A 24,257-nucleotide genomic window follows, 5' to 3' on the forward strand; every position below is an offset into this window, starting at 1 on the left:
GTATATATGTATCTTTATAATAAAGTAACAGGTTCTATGTGAGTCTTTGTGCAACAAGGGATCTCACTAACCACTGAAACGATATGGTTCTACTTTACATGGTAGCTTCTCATATGTCCTGGTAAGGTTTATAACTTTTTTGGGAAGGGTACCACCACTATCCCAAGAGAATTAACTCTCCAAAATAAATGTTTTTAACTTATTCATTAAAAAAACTGTAACTGTAAGGGGGGGGGGGTTTGACTTCCCCCCCAACCCAAGGGCCTCATACGCCTCTAGAGGCGTAGCCGCTGCTAGTAGATTATCCCTTAATATAAAGTAGTAAGGTTTTTTGTCTGAATCTTAAAATTAGGCAATTAATTATGAAGAAAAAAATCACGCAATCTTTCTTTTAAAAAAAATCAATCTTTAAAGTTAATTAATGTGATAAGTATAAGTTTAAATGAAAAAAAACCTTTAGTAAGTGCTATTTATTTTTGATGATAAAGATTTTGCAAAAGACGTTTTATTGCTATGTTGATCAGAAATATGTTAGAATTTGTTGTTAGGTTTTTTCTAAAAATCTTTATATTGAAAGTCTAAATTTAAAAATTGTGATTTTTTTAACGCTTATAGTATGTATATAAGTTGTTTGTATCTTTTAATAAAAAAAAATATTGAAAATTATTTTTTGTTTGTTTTTCATTAAAGATTTTCATATTTTTTTCAATTTTTTTCAGAACTTAAAATTGAAAAAAATCCTAAAGACCCCGCTGAAATATTTTGTCTCCACCTGGAATCATCAAGGATTTATGTCTATTTTCACCCTACATAGGTCCCAGGGCTCGGCACTTACTTTTGTCTTGATTCAATTGTAGCTCACAGTGAATAATATTGATAGCACGCAGAGCTGTGCTAAGTGCTCTGTGACCAATATAAAATCAAAAACATACCACTTAGAATATTTTTTTCAGAAAAGTATTTTCATAATCCTTAAAATTAAAAAATTTATTATTTTGCTGATAAATAAAACGATAATATTTGCTTGTTTACAATAAAATGCAAAATTGAAATACTAATTGACATTAATATAATATTTATTTAATATTTATATACTGTTAATGTCATATGTCAATAAAAATGAAAAAAATGTCTTCAATAACAAGAAAAAAATGCATCAATTTTATTGTAATTTTGCATTAAACAAGCATGTTGATATTTAAGAAAGTAAAAAAACAAAAAAAAATTAAATTAAAAAGGGGGTTAATAGATATGTATCGTATTATAGACAGTTTCCTTCGGCCCATCGGGGTTAACAAAACTGACATTAATTTTATGATTTATATTCTAATATTTGGTTAAAAATTGTCTGCAGTACGATGCTATACATGATTTTTTTCAGTATTATTGAGGTATAGGTCTTTTTAAGTTATGTATCTTGATTCCTATAACTACTTTATTTGTGAATCTGTATGTATTGCTTTGTTAGTTATGGATGTTAACAATAACATCCTTGTTAATATATATTTAATTTGCAGATGAGACAGAAAAATGAAAGATTGGGTTATGCTAATAACCTTTTTTGCTGTTCTCTTTCGTGAAATAGGTAAAATTAATTTATCTATCTATTCATCTATAAACATGCATCTATCAATCTATTTCCATTTACATATCCATCCATCTATTTGTCTATTAACCTATCTATACATCAATATAAATAATTTCATCAATCCATCTACCTCTCTTTCCATCCATATATCTAGCAATCCATTTATCTATCTATCCATCTATATATCCGTCCATATTTCTATCCATCCATATAAATATGTATCTATCTATTTATTCATTAATCAATCTATCCATCCATTTATCTATCCATTTATCCATCTATCTATCTATTTATTTATCCATCTATCTATCTATCTATCCATAGATCTATCTATCTATCCATCCATCTATCTATCTATCCATTAATCTTTATATCCATCGATCTATTTATCTATCCATCCATCCATCTTTCTATCCATCTATCTATCTATCCATCCATCTATCTATCTGTCCATTTATCTTTCTATCCATCGATCTATTTATCCATCCATCTTAATATCTACCATCTATCTATCCATCCATCTATCTATCAATCCACCTATCTATCCATCCACCTATCGAACCATCTATTTATCTATCTTCTTCTATATCTATTTCCCTATCTATCTAGCTAGCAAATTAGAAATTATCTATTTATCCATCTATCTAGTATCTATTTATCCATCTATCTATTTATCTAGGAATTAAAGTAAAACATTTATCAATCTAGGGCAAGGTGATTGTTTTAAAAGAAAACCCGCAAGAAGAGTTAACATAGAAACTGTAGAAATATTGTATAATAATCAAAATAGGTAAAAATTTGCTTGTTTAAAAGCGAAGCTTATTTATAATTAGGGTCTGTATGTAAGGGGTAGCTCGTTTTGGTAATTTAAGCTTGTAAGAATAATCCAATTGATTTCAAACATTAGATGATGATTCCTAAAACGAGTTAGAAAACGTAGCAAATATATGATAGATACCAGAAAATCCGTGCTTATTTTAGAACTTTTTTATGTCCCCGCCTTCCTCGTTTTACATCGAAATTGTCGCTTTCACACAAATTACACTCCCCCCCCCCCCCCACCAATTGAAATAAAATAACACAAGGGGGAGGGGTAGTTTTAAGTTTGTTTATCACTGTAGTTCAGGATAGGTTAGATTATATTGGGTACTGGGTATCCTAGCAGGGTTAGGACACCGGAGGTATAGGTTACGCAGTTATAGGCATAGGAAAAAAACTAGTTCCCATCATTTCAATTAAATAAAGGGGAGGGCGAGGGGAGGTTTGTCAGTGCTGAACCGGCACTTTAAAAGATTTGCTTTTAGGGAATGTTACGGAGTTCAAGTTACAAGATTTCATATTTTATCTGTTAGAGAATGTACATTAAATACTTCATTAGTTCAAGTAAGTTGTTAGTTGTTCGTTTGTCTATTAATTTATTTCTATCTATTCAGCTAATTTTCTGTCTGTCTAACAATTCATTTATTAATTGAAGTAAGTGAATGTCTGTCTGTTTATCTGTCCGCTCACATTAGCTATCTATCTATTCAACTCTCTGTATATAGATATATAACCCAGACAACTACCTGTTCCAAGTGTTGGGGACCTTTCTCGTATGCTAGCAATTTGGTTTATGCTTTTTTGTAGCGACTTGGCTATGTAAATATTTCTAACGCTATTGCCTGATTTAAAGACCCAATATCAGAGTCTCCGCCCCGTGGGTAGAGTAACATTTTGCTCGTGGCTTCTCTATTCTTTTACATTAATATCTGATCCATCCATTAACCTTTTTCTTGTGTTAAGTCTTTATTACTGAACTATTTGTGGCAATAGTCATTCTTGTTTTTAGATTAGATTTCCGGCGGAAAACCGGATAGTTCCCGGCCGTATCCAGCAGCCTGTTCTTAATCCTATATCAGTCATTACTCTAGGAACATAATTCATCATAATTAATGGCGCTTAACTTCTCCCAATCCACAATTATGTTAAAAAAAATAATTAAAAAAATAAAATCTTTTTATGAAAATTTTTCATCTATAAGAATTATAAAAAAATGAGGCAGTTAAGAATAATAAAGGCAATTTTCTAAGAAGGATTATCCTTTCTTCTAAGTCTAGCGGTTAGCGAGATCTTTTTTGAACAGGCAGACAGACAGATTAATATCCTACATATTTCATAATTGATGATTGATATATAATCAGAAAGAGCGCAACATTTAACCTCAGCACCAGATATTGGAAATTTCAAAGTTGGAACTGCCATTGTCAGCGATCCTGATAGGTAGATAATTAGATTTACAGTTAGATAGATGGATAGACAGATAAGATAGATAGAAAGAAGGATATACAGATATACAATTATGAATAAAGATAGAAATAATGATAAAAGTTGGAACTGCCATTGTCAGATATCCTGATAGGTAGATAATTAGAATTTTATTTTGATAGACAGTTATACAGACAATAAGATAGACAAGATGGATAGACAGATAGACAATTATATTTATCTATCTATCCATTTATCTATCTATCTATCTTTTTATCTATCTATCTATATGTATATCTATCTATATATTTATCTATCTATCTATCTATCTATCTATCTATCTATCTATCTATCTATCTATCTATCTATCTATCTATCTATCTATCTATCTATCTATCTATCTATCTATCTATCTATCTATCTATATATATATCTATCTATCCATTTATCTATATATCTATCAACCTATCTATCTATCTATCTATCTATCTATTTATCTATTTATCTATCTACCTATCTATCTATCTATCTATCTATCTATCTATCTAACTATCTATCTATCTACCTATCTACCTATCTACCTAACTATCTATCTATCTAAAAACCAGAATTGTTTAGTAGAATATGATATAATCCAATGTATCTATATATATATCTATCTATCTAACCATCTATCTATTTATCTATCTATCTATCTATCTATCTATCTATCTATCTATCTATCTATCTATCTATCTATCTATCTATCTATCTATCTATCTATCTATCTATATATCTATCCATCTATCTATCTATCTATCTATCTATCTATCTATCTATCTATCTATCTATCTATCTATCTATCTATCTATCTATCTATCTATCTATCTATCTATCTATCTATCTATCTATCTATCTATCTATCTATCTATCTATCTATCTATCTATCTATCTATCTATCTATATATCTATCTATCTATCTATCTATCTATCTATCTATCTATCTATCTATCTATCTATCTATCTATCTATCTATCTATCTATCTATCTATCTATCTATCTATCTATCTATCTATCTATCTATCTATCTATCTATCTATCTATCTATCTATATATCTATCTATCTATCTATCTATCTATCTAGAAATCAGAATTGTTCAGTAGAATATGATAGAATCCAATGTACTGGTGGAATAAGTAAAGGTCTCCCTGTACAGGTTAGAGTTTTTTTATCAGGGACTTTAGGGGATAAGACAATTTAAAATATATTGATTTTCTCCGAATTAAGAGAAACATAAATACCCCCTGTGTAAACCGTGATTATTAGTGAAAAAGTCCCCAAAGTTTATAATCTAAAGTCCCCTACCTCCCTCTCTACCTAACTATAATAAAAAGAGGATGTCTGTCAACTTGGTCTGAACTAGGGACGGGAAGGTGTCAGAAAACCCCCTCAAGACATATGTAAAGCATCCCTGACAACAAAAAACCATTCGGAATAATAATTTCCGAGATCTTTAGATTCAACCCACCAACCTAACTAATTTAAATTACAGAAGTTGTATATTTGTTTAGACTTTAGGTGGAGACTTACTTGGACTTACTTTAGAAAATCAGGAATAATAATATTATAATCAACTTAGAATTTGCAAAAATTAATAATTATTTGATAATAATTTGCTGAAACTACTAAAAAACTAAAGATATTTACTATCATAATCTGCACATTAATTATTCTTGTATTACTTTTTATTAATTGTGAAGCTTTTCTAAAATTAGGATATGTCCGTACGTCCATCAGTACGACACGGTTCGCTTTTGTCGTTGATTTCAGCATGTTAGAATTGTCCTATCGATTTCAAACTTTGCATGATGATTCCTGTAACTGCGAAGCATCTCCTTAGTCCTAAAAATGTAAGGTAAAAAATTATCCTGTATTTAAGCAATTTTACTTCAAATTTTGTTTTGACTTACAATTTAATAATCTGCTTATTTCTGACACTCTACGAGTATTAATGTTCGTTTGTCCGTTATGCCATCTAATTTTAGAGCTTTGCTTTCATGGATGTAATTATCTTTTTTATACTGCGCTATTTTCAGAAATGATTTTTAAATTAATGTATTTTATAAAACTAAAAAATTCCATCAAAAAGGGAAAATTACTATTTTTTCAATTATTATATGTTGATTATTTTAAAATTACTAGAATGTAGTTAGCATAGAGAGAAATATTGATTATGTTAATTCAATTATTAAAGATGATATTAGGTTTGTATGTTATCTAGTAGCCAAGCTATTCTATAAGTCAACAGTTTGCTAGTTCATGTGTTTCCTTTAGATTGAATATCCATTCATTTTCCATTTGAATATAGTTTCTTTTAATATATTTTCCAGTATGGCTTCGAAACCGATTAATATCTGCTGGATTAGAACCGTTTCTAAATCATGTATAGCATCGTATTATAGAAAAATTTCCAAGAAAGCAAATCTATACCATCCTTTTATAAAAGTAACAGGGTGTCTATCTGTCTGTAGCGAAAGATTTAGCTAGCCGTTGTATCAATATGGTTTTCCTTTACAGTGTAGCTTCTCATAGGTCCTGGGAAGGTTTATAACTATTTATGCGGGAATAAACCACAACCCTTCTAATAGAAACTTTTCTTCTTTTACCTTTTCCTTTTAAAATTTAAATTAATATTGGGGTAGTGTCTTAACTATCCTTCTCCTGGCGGTCTCTAGTTCTATGTAATAGAATAGAACAAATGCGCCATTTCTATTTCTTACAACAAAGACCTATTATATTGAAATCAAAAAGTTTTACTTCTATTTAAACTAATATTCTTGTATAATTTAGAAAATCCTCAGCGGGTAGAACGAGTAGAAAATTAATAAAATGTCGAAAAAGCGAAGGATTTCTTATAGGCAATAATGTTGTTTATTTAATTTTAACATTAATTTTTTGTTAGCGCAGCTACTCTTTGAATTTGGTTGTTTGCTTGTCCGTCTATTGGGAAAATGTGATTTTCTCGGCTGATACTTAAGATAGATACCTGAAATGTTTGGAGAATATTCCCTGTACCAATGAGAATCCAGTTTATAACTTACTTGGACCGTTGGTCTGTCAGTTTAAAATACCTATCTTTACCTAGGTGCATACTATATAACTCACTTTGTCAGGTTGTTTAATCCATGATTTTTTGTGTTCCGCTAATTATGTATGCTGTCATCCTTGTTTAAAGGACATTCCAATTAGCACAATGTCATTAAATTTTTATTTATTGTCAAATTTAAAAAGAATGAAATCATTATCATATATTTTTTGTTTTTTTTTATAACCTTTTCAAATATAAAATGAACTTGAATATGTGCTTCTAATTTTAAAAATAAAATAAACAACAAAATATCTGTTTTAGATGCTCTGCTGGTAAGTTTTATAAAAGTTATTTCTCACAATTGCATTTTTACATTCGTAGAAAACTGGATATAACGTAATTTTTTCGAATGGATAAGAACCGGTTCTAATCCACCGGATATTATTTGGTTTCGAATGAATACGAGAATAGTTATTTCTCGCATCGTATTATAAACGGCTTTCCGCGGATATAGAATGTACAATTAAAAGATTAAAACTAGTTTTTTAGCCCCGAGGTGCCGAGGGCACCGGCTAAAAAAACTGGTTTTAATCTTTTGATTGTACATTTTTATATTCGTAGAAAGCTGGATATAATACGATGCTAGACATAGTTTTTTCGTATAGATGAGAACCGGTTCCTATCCACCGGATTCGAATGAATACGAGAAAATACATTATTTACAGTTACGCGTCGCCCCTAGCTAATATTTATTTTCTTTTAATCTATGAACTAATAGGTTTCAATCACATCGTATTATAGACAGCTTTGAACGGATGATAACAGTAACAATTATAAGGTTACAAGCAGTTTAAATAGGCCCGAAGGGCCGAAGGCCCGGGCTGATAAACTTGTATTTATTTTATGATTTTTATTTTTAAACAGCTTACTACCTGCTTCTCATTTGCAAAGACCTAAAATTCTGCAGACGAAAAAGAATTTCTTTAAACATTGCTTTCTAAATTCAGTTGTTAAATGCTTTCTTTTGCTGTTTAAAAAGAAAGGGACAATTTTTGTGAAAATTTGTCATTTCTGTCCAAACTTAAGTAAAACATTTAAAACTATATACCATTATCAATATCTCACAACTATGCTCATGACCATAAAATTATATTCATAATCATCTTTTCCAATTTAATTTTTAATTATAAAATTACTGATAATTTACACTGCATTTATTAATCTAGTTATTTGTGATTAATAAGGCATTTTCCTAATAATGTGAATACTTTCTTGCAAATCATAATTATCCAGTTTTTAGCGACAAATATAGAACTAATATATTGTAGATGTTCCCAAATTTACTTTTTGCCTGAATTTACGTTGTTTTGAATCATTTTTCTATAAGGGGTTGAACTCTCCTCAAGAGGGTGGCAAATTATTATTAATTATTTTTGGCAGTAAAAGTAAGCAAAACTGTACCATCTTTTACAGTTTTGCGAGAATTATATAGTTATATAAAGTAAAAATGTTTATGTTTTAAGAAAAAATTACAGTAATTTAAAAATACAAAGTTTTTCGACGTTTACAAATAATGTAATTTTAAAATCTAACCTTGTTATGAGGCAAAACAAGAATGCAATCATACTTAAGTAGCGAAGCACATTAGCATGTGGATAGTTTGCACCAAATTTTCAGAAGCCATAAAGACAAACGGACGGACAGATAAAGTAGCTATCTAATGAAGACTTGCTATTCATAGGTTTCTAATACATTCATACAGACAGGGGCGTCCAAGTTTTTTTATTTGGGGGGGGATAAATTTTGAAAATAATAATTTTGAGGGGTGCCTACGGCACCCCCAAGCTCATTATTGGGGGGGGGGGGAATCTTTATTTCATAGAGGCATTTTTTTTTTATTTAGGGGGGGGGGAATTGAAAATCCAAATTCATTTGGGGGGGTAATTACCCCTTTACCCCCCACCCCCTTGGATGTCTATACATACAGATACTAAAGTAGATTTGATTTTAAATTTTTTTCCAATATAGCTTCGAAACCGATAAATATCCGCTGGATTATAGCTGGTTGTGAGCCATATTTAAAATCACGTATCGTATCGTATTGTGGCAGTTTTCTACGGATAATAAAAGAACATAATAGTAAAGCAAGATTTTTTAGACGTGGCTTTCGATTCCCCCTATGAGCTAACAAATCTGGATTTAGTCTTATAATTTTTAATTTTATTATCCGCGTAAAACAATCTACAATACGATGCGATAGATAACTATTTTAGAGCTCAGATCATCCCATGCTACAAGATCAGGAAAATTATTCATAACTTATTAAAATGTGACCCAAACTCAAAAAACTTTGGGGACTTTTATTGATTTATGCTTTATTAAGTTGAGTGTCCAAACGTTTTAATCATTAATATGTATAATATCTAAAAAAGGGGTATTTTTTGTATCATCATTGGGGATGTATACCAATATATCAGACATTTTCTTATCCCTTTAGACCCTGCCTAGTATATGAATAGATTCCTTGACCAGACACTGCAAATCAAAACCTTCACGCATCCAGCAGATCTAGCCGCTCAAGTCAGGGAACTCAATGATGTCATATTTGAACTTAAAATGGAATTGGCAGGTATTGTATAATTATAAATAAGTGAAAATAACGATTCGCCTCTTTCCGGGGTTCAACAAAGTAGATTTTTTTAATAATTACTCAACAGAATTCAAAAAAGTAAGGTGTCAAATTAAAGAATTTATTATTTTGTTCATAATGGCAATTTTCTTCTTTTATTTGTTGCGTTTTAGTACCTTAAAACCAACTTAATTTTTTTTTTTAAATTTAAATTACTTCAAAAAAAAGAGGTTTACAAAAAAAAACAATTGCATATCTAAATTCTATGGATTATTTTACATCTACTACTTACTAAAAACACCGACTAGCTGTTTTAAAAAAATCCCAAAAGTTAGGACATGTTCTTTAGCAGTTTAAATAATTTGTAAACGTGTTCCTAGAAAAAGACAGTGCTTTATACAAGATGGAGAAAAGGTCGGAACTTTTAAAAACAAGGGAAGCAGAGTGTCAGGTATATCGTATTATAGACAGCTTTCCGCGGATATTAAAAGATTGATACCAGGATTGTTAGCCTTGAGTAACCAAAGACCCAGGCTAACAAAACTTGTATTTATTTTATGATTTTTATTTTAATATTTGTGGAAAATTGTCTGTAATACGATGCTATACATGGTTTTTAGTGTAGCTGAGAACGGGTTCTAATCCAGCGGATATTAATCGGTTTCGAAGCCATACTGGAAAATGATTTATGATGAAAGCTAAAGAGGTGCTACTCCTTTAAACAAGGATGACAACATCCATAAGTAGGAAAACATAAAAAGCATGGATGGACAAACAGTGAGTTGTACCCTTATATAAGGTTCCACGACAAACGTAAGAGTCCCAAACGTCAGAGTGGAAAAACATCAGAGTGGACAAACGCAAGAGTCCCAAACGTCAGAGTGGGACAAACGTCAGAGTGGGACAAACGTCAGAGTGGACAAACGCAGGATTTTTGGGACAAACGTCAGAGTGGACATTTTATAAGTAAAACGTATGAGTCTCGATTTTATAATCATTAAAGCGCTGCGGCTAGGTAGGCCAGGGTGCTGAGTGCTGCAGCCAGAGTCATTTTCTTTATGATTAGGTTAGGTTAGGTTATAGGCTAGGGGGCCGAGCGCCCGCGGCTAGGCAGGCTAGGGGGCCGAGCGCTGCGGCTAGGTAGGCCAGGGTGCTGAGTGCTGCAGCCAGAGTCATTTTCTTTATGATTAGGTTAGGTTAGGTTATAGGCTAGGGGGCCGAGCGCCCGCGGCTAGGCAGGCTAGGGGGCCTAACTGTCTATTTTTTGTCATATAATTAAAATAGCATAGACTCTGATGTTTTACTTAAGCAATGTCCACTCTGACGTTTGTCCCACTCTGACGTTTGTCCCACTCTGACGTTTGGGACTCTTGCGTTTGGGACTCTTGCGTTTGGGACTCTTGCGTTTGTCCACTCTGACGTTTGGGACTCTTACGTTTGGGGTAGGACCTTATATAAAAGTAACAGGATTTCTGTTTGTTTGTCTGTCCCATGAAACATCATCTCAAGAAAAAAATTACCCCCCCCCGGGCCCCCCCCCTCAAAAAGAGGCCTCTAGGGGCATAGTAGCAGATATTTAGTTGTCTTTTGAAGCAGGACCGACAGACCAACTGACAAGTTTTGAAAAATGTTAATCATTGCATATGAAAGTCTTGCTTTTAGATTTCTCTTAGTAAGATCAACCATTAAATTTTTTTGTAGAAAAAGATCACAGCTAAAAATGAAGATATTCTTCAGATGAAAAATCAGCTGGCCATACAATGTGCAGGTTAGCTATAGAGTTAGTTATCGCATAGTATAATAGACAACTTTCCACGGTTATTAAAATGAAAAATTATACGATTAGAACTAGCTAACAAAACTGTATTGTAGTATTCGTGGAGAATTGTCTGTATTACGATGCTATACATGATTTTTAAGTATGGATGAGAACTGGTTCTAATCCACCGGATATTAATCGGTTTGGAAGCCATACTGGAAAAGATATTAAGCAAATGAAATGCTAACAACCCATAGAAATATCATCTTTGTAAGCATTACTTTTCTAGATTAAAATCAAGAACATGAAATTCAGGAAATAATTCCGTACAGTATAACTACTATCTAAATAGAAATACGCTGGAAATAAGGAAGTGTTATTTATTGGTAAGTAGGAGGGGAGGGGGATAAAGGGTTTGGAAGGGAGGGGAGGGGGGAATTATTTGGTCGATGACAAATTAATGCCACGCTGTATCACGGGATGGGGGCGTGATTTAAATGTGTAGTATACTCCTTTGATTAAACTCAATTTACGTGTTTTTATATAATTGCAACGTAGTTATAAGACTTTTGGTAGCAATAAATTGAGACGTTGGGTATCCCTCTAACTGAACCGATTTTTGATTAGTCAATGGTCTAAATTTGTCTCGGCCAGGATATGATTAAAAGCCTAAATCGGCCAAGGAATAGCCGAGTACAATATTTTTAAACTTAAAAAATTAAAAATAAAGAGCTAAATGATTTATTGCGTCTTTCTCTTTTTATCGACAGACGCACTTGGATATATTATTTTCATAATTAATTATATGTATTTCCCATGTTAACGTCACCTTATGTGTAAATTTGGTGAGCTACATTATTGAGCAGCGTTGTTAAGTTAGGATGGAAGAATTTTGTAATGAAAGCAAAAGTGGGGTAGAGGATAAGGGATGGGGTAAAACGAGTTATCAAAAGACCAAAAAATCTTGCCAGTGGAACAAATTCAACCAATTATTTACCTTATTAGAGTACATGAAAATCTGGTGTAAGATCCAAGTAATAATATATCCATTTTTTAGATGTCTACGAGCGGTCAGATACTTTGCCCTGTCTACCTGGTCCTCCTGGTGATCCTGGTATCAAGGTATACAATTATCTGTCTATCCTTCTGGCTACCCTGGTATCAGGTTTTTTAATTTTCTATCGATCTGACTATCTATCCACCTGGCGACCCTAGTATCAAGGTATATAATTTTCTATCTATTTAACTATCTATCCACCTGGCGACCCTGGTATCAAGGTTTCTAATTTTCTATCTATCTGACTGTATATCCTCCTGGCGACAATTATTAGATTAGATTAGAATTATTATTCTTGGGTGTACATACATAGAATAAAAAAAACAACAAAATAACAAATGAATATTATATACATTTATATATACAGTCAAATTTTATGTATAAAAAAATAATTTCTTCCCAAATTGCATTTTCCTAAAAAACTAGGAAGTATGCAGTAATGTGTATTCACACATTGTTTTCATACAGGCCATATAAATATAAGACAAAAAAAATAGAAAAAAAAGATAATAAGCAATAAATAAAATCATATTAGAGGAAAATGATAATAGGAAGGATTGATTAGGGCATATAAGTCTCACACCATTATTGCAATAATAGAAATTTTAAAAAAAAATTCAACAAATAGATTTTGATTATCTAACTTTCTATCTAAGTACAAAATTGGAAAAGATAACAAAATACAAAATATTGCATGTTATAATTCAATTTAAATTAGTGTAAATTAGTTCTTCAATACTTCAATAAATGTAAAAGTATAGATGTATAAATATATTAGAATGAATGTATTTGTAAGTGGATAATGTCATTACGGATCTTTTTTCGTCAATTCAAGTTGCTAAAAAAGTCTTTAGATATTGGTAGGGGAAGGTATGAAGTAAAGTTATAAGGAATATTGGGGGGAGGGAGGTGAGGATATTTTTATATTAGCTAGTTGGGAGATTATACGAGAATCTCCCACATTATCCACATATCCCTAGCTATTATATTCCATTTTGGGAGGACCCTTTAGCTAGCAGACGAAAAGAAATTTCATTAAAATTTGCTTTCTGAAATATCATTTTAAATCCAAAATAGTTATAGACCTTCCATGGACCTATGAGAAGCCGTATTGGTATGGAGAACCATATCGTTTCAGCGGTTAGGGAGAGAAGAACATTCTATAAATTTTATATAAGCATTAACATCTCTTTAGATTTAATTGATCTATTTCAGGGAGAGAGGGGAGAGCAAGGAGATAAAGGAGCTAGAGGTTTCAAAGGAGATATGGGAGAAAGAGGAATAAAGGTAAAGTATGCCATATACTTGTAAAAGAAAGCGTTTATGCCCCTAGAGGCCTCAAGGGGAACTTACTAAAGGTGGAGGGGGGGGGGGGTAGATTTCTGCACATAATTTTCAAAATTTATCTTTCTGAAGAAAAGTGAACATTTTTTGAGGGAGGTAGTAACCTACCCCTAAGATACACCTTCGCTGAACCCATTGTATAGACAGATTCTTTGGTAGACAGACACACATCCTGTTAGTTGTTATATAAGGATTAAAAACCAAACAGGATTTAATCATCTGAATTTAGAAATCAAAGTTTAATGAAATTATTTCTCGTCTGCAAAGTTTAAGGTCATTAAAAATGTTGGGCAGGTAGTTATCTGTTTTTACATCTATACTATAAATCGATTATATTAGGTAAGACAATAACATTTATGTATTAAAAACTGGTCTTTTATGATTCTCATAACAGGGAAACTACATGTTGGTCCTTCAAATATTTAAAGCTATTATATTTCTATGTCTTAGATTGGTTTTATGCTATTTTTTCTTTAAAATGTTTTAAAATCTATATTTATACGCATAGGGAGAACAAGGGTATCCAGGTATAGCAGGTGCGGCTGGAATGGATGGAACTAAAGGTAACCAATATTTTACAATTCTATATGCACTACGTATGTGGTAAGTTGTGTGTGGATGTGTGTCAAGTAAGATCTTGTAAACTGAATTGACTACAAATATCATAAACGCTTTTAATTAGACATCTTTAGTGATAAGACAATGCATGATAGATTGATGTAAACCTCCAATTACAATAAAAACTTACTAGATTAATATTATTGTTGGAAAAGTTTGAACACTTCTAGGTTGTACAACACTGCTAAATGTAATTAAAGTTTCAAAGATTTTTGTCAAGTCCAATTTTCCTTCCAGGGACGTTTTTTTTTATTTTGATGGGAGTAAAAAAGGGGTTTCAAAGTTTGAGGACAAACCCTTTCCAGTTTTGACTTTAATATCCTCTCCAGTCCATGTTTGAAAGTATTTATTTATTCATACATAAAATGGACAATAACCTGAAAGAAATTCCAATTTATTACTTACTTAGATACATATTGTCTAGGTGACCAACGCATAAGAAACATGATTATAAAACTTTGGGTACTAGTTTTATAGTCTAATGACCTTTTTCCCTGGTTGGATGAAAATAATTATTCATCGCATCATAGTATAGACAGCTTTCCGCGGAAATTAAAATAAAAAAATTTTAAGATTTAAACTAGTTTTGGTAGCATTAATGGGCCGAAGGCCTGGTCTAACAAAACTGATGTGTATTTATTTTAATATTTGAAGAAAATTCTCTATACTACGATGCTATACTATGGCTGAGATCTGGTTCCAATCCGGCGGATATTAATCAGATTCGAAGCCAAAATGTAATATATAATAAAAGTTGTGTACTAGTTGAAAGATTGTATTTTTTGATAAAAGTCCCCAAAGTTTTAATCCAACGAATGGGACGGGTTGTATTTTGTTCAGGTGACCAGGGAGAAAAGGGAAGTCCAGGTGAAAAAGGCAGAACTGGCGGCTTTGGTTTCCCAGGTAAAATTTACAAGTATTGCCAGAAGCCTTTATAGTGCCCATAAAAAATGACGACGTACTGGCCTGCCATTGGTAACTTAGTCTGTGTGTTGGCCTATCTTTGGTCATTTGTATAATATGACGTAACTTTTTATAGGCACTTTAAAATTCTTCGTGTTACTACATTTTTTTATATCTTTTATTCAATTGGTGATTTTCCATTGCCTGTGGGGCACTGAAATCCCCCTCTCTTTTTTCAAATACATTAATATAAGAGGGCGGTAGTTTATTTGATATGCTAACCCCCCAACCCCCATTATATTTAATTACATGGTATATAAGGGTAAATTGGTAATTTTTTCTCTATACTTTAGGACAGAATGACTAACCTGTAGTAATTAACTACCCCACCCTTATTTTATATTTTATACAAAAAAAAAGATAAAGGGGGGGGGGGAAGAGTTATTTGCTCATATCTTAAGGGATAAAGCCAATCAATCAATCTTTGTAAGATCACCTTTAGGCCAGTCACTCTGTGCTCTTGATTTAAGATTTATTATTTTCATTAAATTTTCTTTTAGACTCCTAATCTGCTAACTAAAGGTCCTTTGATCAACTTCTAGATTAAGAAAATATTTTTTAAAAATAAAAGTAAAAAAGATTAAATAATTTCAAATTGCAGGAGATCCTGGAGCAAGAGGTCAGCATGGTATGCCAGGAATGCCTGGTGGTAAGGGTCACAAAGGTGATAGGGGTCTTCCAGGTACGTGTATTCTTATATAAGTAACAAGACATGTGTGTTGTGTCTGTATGTATGTACCAAAGATTCTTGCTAACCGCTGAACCTATATGGTTCTCCTTTTCAAATTAGCCTGAGAAGGTTTATAAATATTTTGATGGAGGGTACCACAACTATCTTAAGAGACAAAAATGACGTAAAACAAAAATTGAAAGTTGGATGTTCGACTTCCCCCCCCCCCCCACTCAAGTGCCCATAAAGGCCTCTCGGTGGGTAAAATATTTAAAAGATACCAAACCTGCGAAATATCTAACCTTAGTACTAGGCATACTATACTATTAATTCTTTTTTGTAAAATAAAAACATTTTCCATGATCTTTAATAAATTACTGTGCAGGTTTCCCTGGACCAATGGGAAGGCAGGGACCAGAAGGTCCCAGAGGAGAAAAAGGAGAGATTGGTATTGTGGGGCCACCAGGTAAAGTTATTTATAATTGATTTGATTTTAATTGCAATTTTTATAGATTTGAGAATTGTATGGAAACAAAATTTTGGATATAATTTTAAAAGTTGCTGGCATAAAAGTATTTGGATGTCTACGGTGTGTGTGTACCAAAACAACTAACTAAAATCTTAAATTGGGGGAAGGGGTTACCTTCCCACCCCACCCACCTCAAATGCCCCAAGAGGTCTCTAGGAGCGTGGCTGCAAGTAACTGATATTTCATTTAGGACCAGAGGGGCCTGCGGGTCTTCCAGGAGGAAATGGATTTCCAGGTCCACCAGGTATGCCTGGCATGGTGGGAATCAAGGTAATAGTTTTCAATACAATTATCTGTTAATTGTTTTTCATAAAAAATATAAACAATTTATATCTGGGCATGCATTTGTCAAAACATAGTGTTGCATAAAGAGTTGATTTGTTTAAATTTGTTCAGTTTGAATAGTTTTATCAAAAGCCTGTAAAGTACTACTTAGTGATAGCTAAACAGTGATAGTGAAACAGAAAAAATATGTATAAGAATTTAAAGATTAGTTGTCAAAAGCATGTATATTAGGAAAAAAATCACGAAACCTTTTTAACATTTGTTTTTAATTTCTTGATATTTATATTTCAGTACTATGACTAACAGACTGTCAGTCAAAGTAAATGGATGCTCAAAACAACGGGAAATTTAATTTTGATATTTAACTACAAAAATTTTAAAAATCGAACCATAAACACCAAAGATGTGAGGAAAAATGTGAAAAAATATGAAAATAGCCAAAAACCTGCAAAAAGGCAGTCTGACCGCCATTGATGTTTTCTTGAAACGACAGGAAATTAAATTTTGATATCTATAACTGAAAAACTTTTGAAATCGGACCATAAACACCAAAGGTATGGAGAAAAATTTGAAAAATACAAAAATAGCCTAAAACCTGCTTAAAGGCAGTCTGACCGTCATAATTGTTTTATTGAAAAGACAGGAAATTAAATTTTGATACTATAACTGAAAAAAATTTTGGAAATCGGACCATAAACACCAAAGATATGGACAAAAATGTGAAAAATACAAAAATAGCCTAAAACCTGCTAAAAAGCGGTCCAACCGCTATTGATGTTTTATAGTTAATTGTGCTCCTTAATAATGGGAATGTTGTCAAAAAATTTCAGCCTTTTTCTTTTATAGGAGCCGAGAAAATCACGTTTCCCCCAAACTAAGACATACGGACATACACACAGACGGACAGACGGACATTGTAAGTTATAGAGTAGCTTCGCTACTAAAAAGGGAAAAGGTTGATTTTTTTTACCTCTGCAGGGGGCTCTAACTTTGTTGGGTCGATATCTGTAGTGCCAAAACTCATCAGTGCCAACCAATGACTAATTTAATCTGACTTAAAGGGACTGTGAACGTAAATTTTTCTCATCTTAATATCAAATCTTAACATTATCTCATTCATAATATCTCACAGATAGAGCAAAACGCGCTTTTGTTTGCTTAAAAAACGGCTTTTTCCGACGATTTTTATAAGGTACGGGGATAGGAAGAAATTTTCCGTATTATATAAAATGTGCATTAAATTGCTTTTTTCTCCCATTATAGCTAAAATTAAACTTTTTTCATAGTTCTAGATTTTTCCTAACAGTTAAGCTGACTTTTAACATAATCCTTGCTTTAATCCAATGTATAGTTACTTAGAAATAGATAAAATAAGCAATATTTTTTTATTGAAAACCAAATACAATAACAAAGCCAGAAACAGGATTTTTATTAGTATCCAATTAACTTTAAATGGCCCATCTCTCGCCCACCTTTAATTACAAATTTGTAAATAATAAAGACGCAATATTTCTTTATAAACAGTCTGATAAAAGTGTAAACTAATTCTCCAAAGTGGGTTATTTATTGTTCAACACAATAAAAAAGGATATTATTATTTTATATAACCTATGAGATTCAACCCTTTGTAGACAGTGAGGTATTTTTTTTGTCAATAATACGAATTTAAAATATGTCTTTATTACCTAATTACTACGTTATAAAAAAACGAATTGGCAATTTTATAGCATAAAATAAATCCTTAACAGTAAGTAAATTGTTTCAACTATATATAACAAGTTAAATATCCCTACAAACATTATAAGAAACAAAAACGTTCAGATTTTCCCTGTTTTTTCCTTTTTCCCTCTCAAAATACCATAAAATCAAGGCATTATTTCTGGATATTTTTGTGAATAGGACATTTTTGGTTGATCAGTGTAGTGAAATGTGCTTAGTAAATGTTAAGATTTGATAATCAGATGAGAAATTTTTACGTTCACACTCCCTTTAAAGAAATACACAAAAAGCTATGTATCACCCCTTATTTTCAATTGTTTCAAAAATAAGGATGGGGGAGTCTTCAACAAAATACATTATGTGAGAGCTCACTTATACAACTCTAAGAAATTATGATAATGTTGTTTAGGGTCTACCAGGGCAGGCAGGAATGAGAGGAGATGTTGGCCCCCCAGGGGCACCTGGCAAGATTGGAGAGAGAGGGCCACCAGGTGAACCTGGAACCAGGGGATGGACTGGCAGGCCAGGGGCTCCAGGCTTTCCTGGTGACCCAGGACCCAGGTAAATCATAATAAAATCAACTTTAGACAAATTTACAAGGTATTATTTTGAGAGTTACTTTTTAGGGAGATATTTATTACACTGGTCTCTTAAAGTTTTTTTTTAGTTGTTGGCTTAACAACTTTGGGGACTTTTATTAAATTTCGATTGGATGCTTCATTGAGTTGAGTGTCCAAATGTTTTAATCACTGATTGTAATCTACAGAAGGCTTAAGTTTGTGGAGCATAATTTGGGGTGTACTGTACATCAATTCATTTATCATTTATCAGGAATTTGGACCTTTCTTAATGCAGATGTGAATATATGAAAATTTATATACCTAAGAAAATTAATTTTTAGAGGATTGAAAGGTGACATTGGACTCGAGGGCCCCGAAGGTGAGAGGGGCAGAGCCGGTACTGCTGGGGCTCCGGGAGACAAGGGGGAGCCTGGAGCTCCGGGAAAGAGAGGCAGGCCTGGAAGATATGGTAGAAGGGGCAGGAGGTTATAATGATTTGCTACAGCTATCAATCTATATAAATGAATTTATTATTACTTGGATCTTACACCAGATTATCATGTTCTCTAAAAAAAAAGTGAAACTTGTAACTGGCTAAAATAAAAAATTCCCTTCCCTCCTACTGGATAAATTAACTGACCGGTATCTGACAGGAGAAATAGCAAGCTAAATTGACGACAATTTTTCCCCTGTCATAACATCCAGGCATTTTCTACGTCCATTTCTAAACTATAAAAGAATATTTTTTACATCTAAATTTTAATTCAAAGAATATTATTCTTGTTTTAAAATGATACAGAGAGTAATAAGTGTAATATTTGTCATACACATAAATGCAACAATGAGACTATAAATAAGATTTCAACTTCCAGTATGGCTTCAAAACCGATTATTGTAATAAATAAAATGAATTACAATAAGTACAATTTTGATACCCCGGAACTCTGGCCCTTCTTCGGGCCAACAAAACTGGATTTGATCTTACATTCTTCAATTTATCATCTGCGTAAAGCTGTCTATAATACGATGAAATAAATAACTATCAATTGTTTGTAGAGGAGAAGATGGTGTACAGGGACCCAAAGGTAATCCTGGCGCCCTGGGACCTCCAGGAACTATTGGACAGATGGGAGATCAAGGCCTGCCAGGACCTCCAGGTCCCCAAGGACTCACTGGACAGCCAGGAATTCCAGGTATAGATTATGCAAAAGGACGTCCAAAATTTTAATTTTGAGGGAGGGGGGAAATGAATGTTCAAGGTTTTTTTTTTGGGGGGGGGGGAGGGTAATCTAATGATTTTTGAAAATGTTGAGGGAATTGACAAAAGTGGTTTCAAATACGGTGTGTAAAAATCCTTTACTCCCACCATTCGGGACATTCTGTCAACACAACTGACAATAGTTTATGTTGGCTATATGGCATCAATTAATCAAAAATGACCTTTGTTGGCATATAATTGATATTACTTTCTATAATGACATATGGTCAACAAGATGGCATTTCTTACTCAAGTTCATTATTCTATCTCTCATTTAATGTATTTACCTAATTTAGGTGATCCCGGAATACCTGGACAACCTGGAGATCCAGGAGCTGGAGGACCTGTAGGTAAGTTATTTTTAAATAAATGTTGAAACACTTTTTGTTCTATGGTTTTTTTAATCTGTCATTTAACTATTCTATGAATGGATTTATTATTACTTGGATCTTACACCAGATTATCATGTATTCTATTATAGTGAAACTTGTAGCGAGCTAAAATAACGATCCCCCCATGCCACACAGTTTACCCAATCCCCATCCCTCTGACTTACGAACTGACCAATAAACTGACCAAAAAGGAAAATAACAACCTAAATTGACGACAATTTTTCTACTGTCATAATATCCACGTATATATTACATCCATTATTCCAAGTTAGTATTAAATCAATAGAATATTTTTTTAATTGAAAATCTTCAAGATATTATTCAACAAATAAAAACTTAATTTTAATTTATTTTAGGCAAAGTTGGTGAAAAAGGTTTGCCTGGTGTTAGAGGTAGAAAAGGCGAAGAAGGATTAAGAGGAGACCCAGGTAAAGTTATGATAGGAATTAATAAATGACAAAACTTTTATCTTTTCCTAGTATATGAGTACACATTTACTAATCTTTATGTATTATAATGGAGTTAGAACCTATAACGAGTAAAGAAATAACATTAACTAACTTTTGTAATAAATGCTTTTAAAAAACTGTTTTTAATTACCCCTTGAAAATCTATACCCTATAAACTAATACGAAAATCACGAAACCTTCAGAAAGAATAAGTATTTATGTCTTTTGATGCTTGACTGACTGACCAAGTATATACTAGAAATGGTATATAATGAATGCTCACCGATACAGGGAATCTTCACTAATAATTTCAGCTGTCTGTCTTTATCAATAATTCTTGTTTCCAGGCTTCCCTGGTGAGAAAGGAGAGATGGGAGAGAAAGGAGAGAGAGGTCTTCCCGGAGATCCAGGAATTTTGTTTACTTTGATTTTGATTAGCACGGGAATATTCACAAAAAAATTGGTGAAGTAAGGATAGTACGAAGTTAATTAAAAAAATGTTTAACTACTAATTACTAGTTATGTAAACAGTGGCGTGCACAAATAAAGGAAGGGGGGGGGGGTAGGCTTTCCCAATTTCAATTTTGTGGATGGGGGGTCAGACGAAGACCAAAATACATAACTTTTGTGTCACTTTTGATGCCTGTGACGTCATATAATGAAGAAGATGAGAGAAGTGGGAAAGAAAACCCCTAAAAAAGAGATGGAGAATATGACGTCAAAAGTAGTGCAAAAGTTATCCATTTTGGTCTTTGTCTGGGGTCATTATTTCCTAAGGGTGATTCGGCGAGATGCTTCGGTACATACAGATAGACAGCTAGACAGAGATCCTGTTATTTTATATAACTAGCGGCTTCGCCCTAGCCTCTAGGGGCTAGAGGGTTGATAAAACAAATTTTTCGTATTTTAGATTTAAAAGAAAAATAGAAAATATTTTTTTTTTTGGTGGGGGGGGGGGTATTTTTCATTTTTTTTGGGGGGGCGGGAGAGTTGGGGGTGTCCCACCCCCTAAGAAAATAGTTATAAACCTATCCGGGACCTATGAGAAGCAACCCTGTAAAGGAGAACCCGATCGGTTCTGCGGTTAGCGAGATCCTTCGCTACAAACAAACAGACAGACAGACAGACAGACAAACAAACATCGTTCTACTTTGTATTATAGATAAAAGATAACAAAAAATGTGTCAGGATTCAAAGGTGACAAGGGTGAGCCAGGACCAGAAGGTCCATTCGGGGATAAAGGCAATCCTGGACCTCCAGGCCCTGAAGGTAAGATTGTTTTCCGCAGGTAGTAAAAAGAAGATAATAAGATTATTTCCAGTTGTGTTGGTCCTGAGAGACCGATGGCCCAGGCCAACAAAACTGGTAAACTTTATGATAATGATTTTGTAATTGTCTATAATATACAACTTGATTCAAAACCAGTAATCATACAGCAGATATTAATCGGTTTTGAGGCCGTACTAAAATTGACAACTTTAATTTTACAATTTCTTTCGAATTATGACCTATTTTTATATTATTATGGAATTAAATCAAAGCAAATATATATTTAAATAAGGATTAGAGCAAAAAAATTATTATAATTTTAGGTCCTATTGGATTATCCGGAGAGAAGGGGGTGGCTGGTGGAGAAGGTCTCAAGGGAGAGAAAGGGGGCGAGGGCCCTCCAGGTATAGTTAACTAGTTAAATAGATAGATAGATGAACAAATTAATGGATTGTTAGATATATAGATTGATTGGTGGATATATAGATAGATATATAGACAGACAGACAGATAGATATAAATATAGATATCTAGATAGACGAACGGACATTAAAAAGACAGACAAACACATAGATAGGCAGACAGACATCAAAAAGATAGACAGACATACAGATAGATAAACAGATTGACAGATAGATAGATATACATCCATACACACATACAGACAGACATGTAGGAAGATAGACAGACAGACTAGTGGATAGATATATTGAATGAATTGCAACAGTAGAGGCGAGAGAGAGGCTGCGAACTGTCAACTCAATATAGCTGCTGTTAAGAATTGACCAAAAATGCGGCTAATTGCGGCTGTGAGCACCGGGTTCTAATTATAAGGATTGTTAATGTGATAATAAAAAATTTTTAATTAATGTTACATGTTGCTAGGTGTACCTTGTCGATGTCGACGCAATGTTCAACCTTTATATCCTATCAATTATCAATTCAGTGAAACTCACCAGTAAGTACTTTAATTATTACTAGCGGGTTCGCCCCTAGCCTCTAGAGGTATTGGGAAACCAGTAGGTATATTCCCAGAAGAGTAGAACCCAATCGGTTGAGCGTTTACCGAGAACTTAAGCTTCAAAAAGACGGATAGACGGACATTGTTCTGCTTTGTATTATAGATTGTTAGTAGCGAAGCTACTCTATATGATTAGGGTATATAAAAAACGTACATGCAGGAACATTTTACTGTAAACCGCACCTGATCCTCTTTTTTATTTTAGGTTGGACCTGTCTATGATCTATGACGACATCTTGAGTATACAGAATCAATTAAATAAATATAACAATACTTGATACACAAAGGACTTGTCTAACAATTTTAACACAGCATTAAAGAGTGTCTAATCTTTCTATAAAAGTAACAGGATGTCTGTGTTTGTAAGAATTGATATTGTTCTTATTTACAATGAATATTTCTTGGGAGGAGGGGGGGGGGAGTTCTCCCAAAATAATTAATTCCTATAAATAAAGTCTCACTAAAAATTTAGTTCTATAAATACTTAGTAGTTATTAATTCTTGATTAATCCGTTATATGTATCAAATGCTTTGCTTAAATCAAGAAATCCTTAAAATTAAGGGGTGTTTAAAAGAAAAAATGATAAATTGGGGGGTGTTCAAATCAATCAGGGAGGCTTTAATGACTTTTGAGTGGGTGCTTGTAAATCTAGGACGGTGTATCTACCCTTCTAACACTAAAAATACCCCTATTGTTGTCTGCAATAAACCCCCTTAAGCTTCCATCCCCTCGATCACAGTTTAAGGGGGGTGTTTAATTTTTTGTTTTCGCTTCTCTCACCCCTTTGACAGAACCCAGTGCACACCACTCAAGGTAACCATTAGAGATTTTCAG

The 24,257-nt window shown here is 32.8% G+C and overlaps 2 protein-coding genes across 2 annotated transcripts; both read left to right on the forward strand.

Moving 5' to 3' along the window:
- Window positions 1–1,521: 1,521 nt before the first annotated feature.
- On the forward strand, window positions 1,522–5,431 carry LOC145324394 (uncharacterized). The gene is made up of 7 exons (XM_080166986.1): window positions 1,522–1,585; window positions 2,297–2,378; window positions 2,893–2,971; window positions 3,417–3,496; window positions 3,767–3,847; window positions 4,956–5,028; window positions 5,384–5,431. The coding sequence occupies exons 1-7, from the start codon at window positions 1,531–1,533 to the stop codon at window positions 5,429–5,431; spliced, it is 498 nt and encodes a 165-aa protein (XP_080023112.1). The 5' UTR covers window positions 1,522–1,530.
- Window positions 5,432–9,377: 3,946 nt separating this feature from the next.
- Window positions 9,378–23,824, forward strand: LOC145324862 (uncharacterized). Its single transcript, XM_080167554.1, has 20 exons — window positions 9,378–9,529; window positions 9,910–9,980; window positions 11,231–11,297; window positions 12,346–12,410; window positions 13,561–13,632; window positions 14,198–14,252; window positions 15,148–15,210; window positions 15,872–15,952; window positions 16,326–16,406; window positions 16,660–16,739; window positions 18,883–19,034; window positions 19,375–19,518; window positions 20,090–20,226; window positions 20,588–20,641; window positions 21,040–21,111; window positions 21,480–21,539; window positions 22,318–22,401; window positions 22,725–22,805; window positions 23,287–23,359; window positions 23,628–23,824. Exons 1-20 carry the CDS (start codon window positions 9,412–9,414, stop codon window positions 23,698–23,700), a joined length of 1,683 nt encoding a protein of 560 aa, XP_080023680.1. The 5' UTR covers window positions 9,378–9,411; the 3' UTR covers window positions 23,701–23,824.
- Window positions 23,825–24,257: the final 433 nt, after the last annotated feature.

This window comes from Acartia tonsa, chromosome 7, assembly GCF_053477335.1.
Source record: "Acartia tonsa isolate MP-2025a chromosome 7, ASM5347733v1, whole genome shotgun sequence".
Lineage (NCBI taxonomy): Eukaryota > Metazoa > Arthropoda > Copepoda > Calanoida > Acartiidae > Acartia > Acartia tonsa.